The 6,000-nt window shown below is 35.8% G+C and overlaps 1 protein-coding gene across 1 annotated transcript in view; it reads right to left on the bottom strand.

The window, feature by feature from the left end:
• pstpip2 (proline-serine-threonine phosphatase interacting protein 2) overlaps nt 1-5,488 on the bottom strand; it is a 17,126-nt gene extending 11,638 nt beyond the window's left edge. Inside the window, exons 1-3 of the mRNA XM_023264628.3 lie at nt 5,387-5,488; nt 4,250-4,350; nt 519-593 (exon numbers count right to left, since the gene is read on the bottom strand). Coding sequence (XP_023120396.1) covers nt 519-593; nt 4,250-4,350; nt 5,387-5,419 — 209 coding nt within the window. The 5' untranslated portion in view covers nt 5,420-5,488. The remainder of the gene's footprint in view (nt 1-518; nt 594-4,249; nt 4,351-5,386) is intronic.
• Nucleotides 5,489-6,000: the final 512 nt, after the last annotated feature.

Consider the following 6,000-nt stretch of genomic DNA (forward strand, 5'->3'; position numbering starts at 1 on the left):
TCTCTACTGACCGTTTTAAGGAAACTGAATTTTCATGGTTCTTAAGGCTTTTCAACACCTGCAGGTTTTCCGTTGAGGATTTCTACAATGCATTTTGGCATTTGCTTGTTATAAAAATGGAAAGGAAAGGATTATTAAAGGCTAATCTGATTTTATGAAGTAAATGATTTTCACTGTATCACCACCCTGCCCCCATTAATCTTTCTTCCTCTTCACACCTAAACAGAAACAAAGCCACACTGATTATGTGACCACTTACTGAACAGGAACTAAGCTGGCTGATAAAGAAACAGCATGTCAACGTGAGAAGTTCAGTTCTAACAGGCTCAAAGCAACATTATTAAGGAACCCTGACCTGTGATGAAGTGCAAAGATGATTTCCACTTTCAACATGCAAACCACAGTCAGAATATTCTCACATCTGGTGAGCAGTTCTGTGAAACTCATGCATTAAAATACATGAGGCTTCCTGTAAATGAAGCTCTTGATGACAGCATCTGAGTTCAGAGGTTGCTTACTTCATTTCATTGTGTCCACACACTTTCTTGGACAAACCCAGGAGATCTTTGGCGTATTTCTCTTCAATTGAAGCCCTGCGAGGAACAAACGGGGGGAAAAAAGGAATGCCAGCAATGAACAAGATGACAAAAAGGGCGACCTGCAGGTGAATTTACATGGGAAACACACTGACATCAGTGATGGGAAACACCTTATCACTAATTTACATTTTACATCCAGTGGACATTTCTAGGGACGGACGTAAATTTAAATGTTAGGTAACTGCCTTTAGAAAGACAGGGCTACATGGTGCTATGAACAGAGCTTGTGTTCCTTTAACATCAAGTTGTTTTGCATCAATTTACATTGAAAAAATGTAGGAAAATTAAACTAAATATAGAAATTCTTATTTAGAATTTATCTCATATAAGTGGAGGTTTGTGTATAACTGAATAATCAATGACAATATAATAAAAGACAGTTCAAATATATCTTTATAGGAGAAGTTATGAATGCTAATAAGCACTGAACACAAGTAAAAAAAAGTCAAATGAGAGTTAGAAAGCATTTATTAAATGTTCAAATAATGCTTATAAATGCTACATGGGGATGTTTTCCAAACAGAGCTCACAGGGTAAAGTCTAATTGCTCTAGTCTAGTAGCTTTTCTTTGAGATCTGAACATTATTCCATGATTATGCTGTGACAGAAGACAACTATGATACTTTAAAAATGAAATACTGATATCATGTTAGTATCACACATATGATAATATTGTAAATGATACAGCCTCAGTTGGACACTAAAACATCCATACAGCTCAGTTGGTGGTTATTAACTCTCTCTCCACCTCCCTACATTTGCATTTTAAGTATAAATTATTTGCAATAAAAGAGGCAAAACACACAAAAGAGTTAAACATGAATTTGACTGAGCGTTTAGGTTTTCCTAGTTCCTCCTATGTGATCACTGTGAAGACTTTGGCCTCCAGAATTATAAAATGGAAATATGCTGTCATGAATTCCCCAAAAGGATAATGAGCACAGATCATAAACAAACACACAATCTGGTACTTTAGGAAAAAGGCTGATGACAAGGAAATGACCGTCCACACAAATTTCAATTCAAATGGCCTGAATTTCTTATCTTGTGCTGACTCAGACTAATAAGGAACTCCACGAGTCAAATAAACACGTTAAAATGATGAGGTGTAAAAGAGGGACTTCTGTTTGACTAGTCTTTGGTGCTAATGTAGAACAAATAGACTGACAGTAACTGAGTCAAAGCTCCGTGTTCTAAATGTTCTGTAAATGCATTTATTTTTGCATGCTAAGACATTATTTCATTCCATTATAAGTACATTGAGACAATGAAAAAAAACCTGAGATAAATTCCTCATGCGTGCAAACAAACGTGGCCGGTAAAGCTGATTCTGATTTAGCTTTTTATTTTCATGCAGCACACTTTACTTCCAGCAGGTTTCATTACTGTACTTTTCATTTCAAAAAGTATTACTCCTGTTATTTTGCAAATCACAGGGGTTAAAAAAATACTTTCTATACACTAAATTGGGGAACTTATAGTTATGTTGTTACATAATATCCTTCCTTGTTATTTCCATTGTGTTTTACACAATATTGTGCTGCTACAATTACCTGTTACTAGTTTAAAAGCATCATATTTGAACCCTAGCTGCCAACTGAACTTGTGTGTTTGTGTCTGAGTGCACAAGAAAGCAAGGACAGATTAATTATTATTTGAGGAAGAAGGATTTCAAAATTCAAATGTGAACCTTTGCATGACTCCATCATAAAATCTATTTAAACTGTGCTTCACAATAAATGATTTGTTACAAACACTTGCTCAGTTCGTAGAAGAATTCAGTTCTGCTGCTCTAACACAGTGCAGCAATGTGCAGGTTTAAGTTTAAAAGGAGGGAAAATCTTCCAGATCAGGGCATTGAATTAACTTCATTTAGATTCACTGCTTGAGGAAATATGCGTATTCAGTGCTTTAGAAATGACTTTTGCGGCATTGAATAGTGTGTTTGCTTTTTCTTTCACATTTACACTTAACCCTCACCCTAAGCCACAACTTTTCATGTGTGTTTGTTTGAGGCTTGCAGAAAGTTGCACCGGTAAACGCAGCACAATTTGCTGTAACATTTCTGAAATTTCAAAAAGATATTCTGTAGTGAAAAACTGTATGACTCAATATGTAATTGCGGGACTTTTTGTATCATAGTTGACATTTTTGCTGTTTTCAGGCCTAAAATCAACATGGCCGCCTATAACCAAACACCACATGGCATTTTTACAGAAAGATTCTTCTAAATATTATTTACACAATTGGGTAAAATTGAAATTGAAAGTTATTTATAAAGATATTGTAGTAAACCTGTTGACATGCGATAAATCCACACTTGACTCACACACTACTTTATATTAAATAACTCAGAAAGCCTTGGAGTCTTGCCAGTCTTTTCTTCAGGAGGAAATGACATCATGTGGAGCAGGTCATGTGATCTGGAATTAACTCACTTCATTGAGAGGTGTTTTTGTAATGGGGAACTTAGTTGAAAGTGATTTCTCGGACACAGATACAATTTGTTATTTTTCATATAAAATTTTATATTTTGCAAAAAAAGAAATATCTGTCATGATTATCTCAACTTATTAAAAAGAACACAATCAAAACTATTTCTGAATGAGCTCATTTTATTATTGTTTAGCTAATTAGAAGGGGATTGTTGTTAAATTCGGACGGTTATTTAGTTGACATTTTAGTGATATCCAGTCATTTTTTTTTATTAATAAGTGATTATTTCCATAATATATAATTATGGAATTTGTAAAGACATGATCATAATGAACATAAAAAACATTAATTTTTTACTTTTAATAAAAATGCATACAAGATATATCCCATGGACTTCAAAAGTCCCTCAATTATATATTAACCTAAAGAATGAATTTTGGTATTTCTCCATCAGAAATCCATGCTATCACTGAAACATGTTGCTCCCCCTCAAAAATTTGACCTCAATACCCCTAAAATCTACTTCTCTGAACCACTTCGGCCTTGCAGAGTCATAATTATGCTATCAACCCACCCACCTACCTCCACTACAATCCCTCTAATGTCTTGAGACGTCATAACATTTATACGCTGATCAACTTTGCAACTTCTGTGGTGTAGATTCTCAGTCATCCAGGTCATGGTAATCCTAGAAGCTTCAGTAAAAAGCAACTGAAAGAGAAGGCAAGAACCTGACAGAAAAGTCCAGCTGCTTTTTTTTTACTGAAGCTCCTCAGATTCCCACAATAATGACTTAACAAAACCAGAAGTTCATGTTCCTCCTTTTTCATAGGTTTCTATTTCAATTCACTCCCTTCATCTTTTGTTTGTTCTCCAGAAGCTCCATCTCAGTCTTATACATGACAAAACATGAAGCCTTTTATATTCAGTCAAATAAAGTGGGCTGTAATTCTGTGTTCATAAAACCCCAAGTATTTATGATTTTATCACACTGGATCAGTTTCTGTCACATAAACTTACATTCTACCCATCCAACCTGCTGCCATTAACTGACTACTACTGGAAGTCTTGAGTTGATTCTTGCTAACTTGTGCTTGAACAGAATAAATACATATTTCCATCCTTGCTTGTTGTATCTACTCTCAGATGTACATCGCATTGGACAAAAGCATTTTGTGGCATCCTTATATACTGTATATGGATCATAGCATTACCTGGCTTTCATGAACTCCTCCACCTCCTTGCATACTCTCTTGCCATCATTGAGATACTGAATAATGGCATCGTATCCCCCAGTGCAGGTCAAGTCTGAGTTCTGTGAGCAAGATCAAAAATTCTGCTTTTATAACTTATATAAATAGACAGTGTCTTCTAAATTCATTATGACTTCAAAACAGGTATCTTATAAGAACACAAACCTGCTTATATCACTTCCTCTGCTATCACTTTGCCAACAAACTCTCTGTCTAAACTTGTTCAACAGACAGAAATGAACACTCCAGGATGGCAGGCTCTTCGCTGCAGAGTGTAAATTGATGTTTTGAATTGTACATCTCCGTAATTTAGGTAAGATGAGGGCAGCAGTCTCATCTGTAATCATCCTCATCATGGAGACTTTCTATCTCTTTAAAAGTTATGGGATATTGCTCATTCAGAGTTCAGTGTTGCACTGCTAATTTAGTCTGTAAGGAAATCCACTTTTTCATAAATGAGGTAGTGGAATGGAACTTTTACAGAAGTAATGTACTGAGAAGTAAGTTAAATGTTGCACAGTTTACTCCACTACAATTATCTGACAGACATATTTACAGTACAAATTGCCATTTAGGATTTCAGATCCTAAACATGTGATCTAACTACAGCAGTAAATATCACTTACACATTAATACACAGCAGTCATTTTTCTAGTATTGAGTGCCTGCTCATGTTATTCATGTTCTTTAATCTAAGTCCAAATTGGACATCTATTTGTAATATTACAGCAGTAAATACAACATACACATTAAAAGCACAGCACTATTCATTTTCCAATAATACAGGGTATAATAATGAAAATACAATAGTGTCCTGATGCTCCTGAGTGCATAGTTACCTTTTTCTGTTCTTTTAAATAATAATAAAAAATATTTCCAAAAAGGAACTGTTTCAATTTTTTGTTGTCAAATAAAGAATTTGAATGGTTTCAAAAATAGTCTCTAATCTCCATCACAACTGAATAGAAAAAGAAACTGCAGTTAAACAATAAAATCACTTTACAAAACACTTCCTTTTCACGATTGTGTTGCTGTTTCAGCCAAAAGTTTCATTTACAAATAGTAACGAATAAATGAAACGCTAAAGAAATAACTCACCCAGAAGAAATCCTTGTAATGAAGGTTTTTCATAACTGAAAAGCTTCAGACAGCAGCTATCACACTTCCAGACTCCACGCAAACTGACACGAAAGACCTGCACGAAGCCGGTCACACCGACGCATGCGCAGTGATGATGACAAAAGGCGGCCCTAAAGACTGATTATAGACAGATTATAAAAACAAATTCAGAGAGTGTGCTGCCATCTGGTGACTGATGGGGGTAATTACATGGTTTACATGCCGTTCAAATCATAATTTACACCAGTCAAACATAGCATTATGACCACCTGCCTAATATTGTGTTGGTCCCATTTTTGCTGCCAAAACAATCCTGACCTGTTGAGGAATGGGCTGCACTAGACCCCTGAAGGTGTGCTGTGGTATCTGGCACCAAGATGTTAGCAGCAGATCCTTTAAGTCCTGTGAGTTGCGAGGAGGGGCCTCCATGGATCGGACTTGTTTGTCCAGCACATCCCATAGATGCTTGATTTGAGTGAGATCTGGGGAATCTGAAGGCCAAGTCAACACCTCAAACTCATTGTTGTGCTCCTCAAACTATTCCTGGACCATGTTTGCTTTGCGACATGGCACATAATCCTGCTGAAAGAGGC

Source organism: Amphiprion ocellaris, chromosome 17 (assembly GCF_022539595.1).
Source record: "Amphiprion ocellaris isolate individual 3 ecotype Okinawa chromosome 17, ASM2253959v1, whole genome shotgun sequence".
NCBI classification, from domain to species: domain Eukaryota; kingdom Metazoa; phylum Chordata; class Actinopteri; family Pomacentridae; genus Amphiprion; species Amphiprion ocellaris.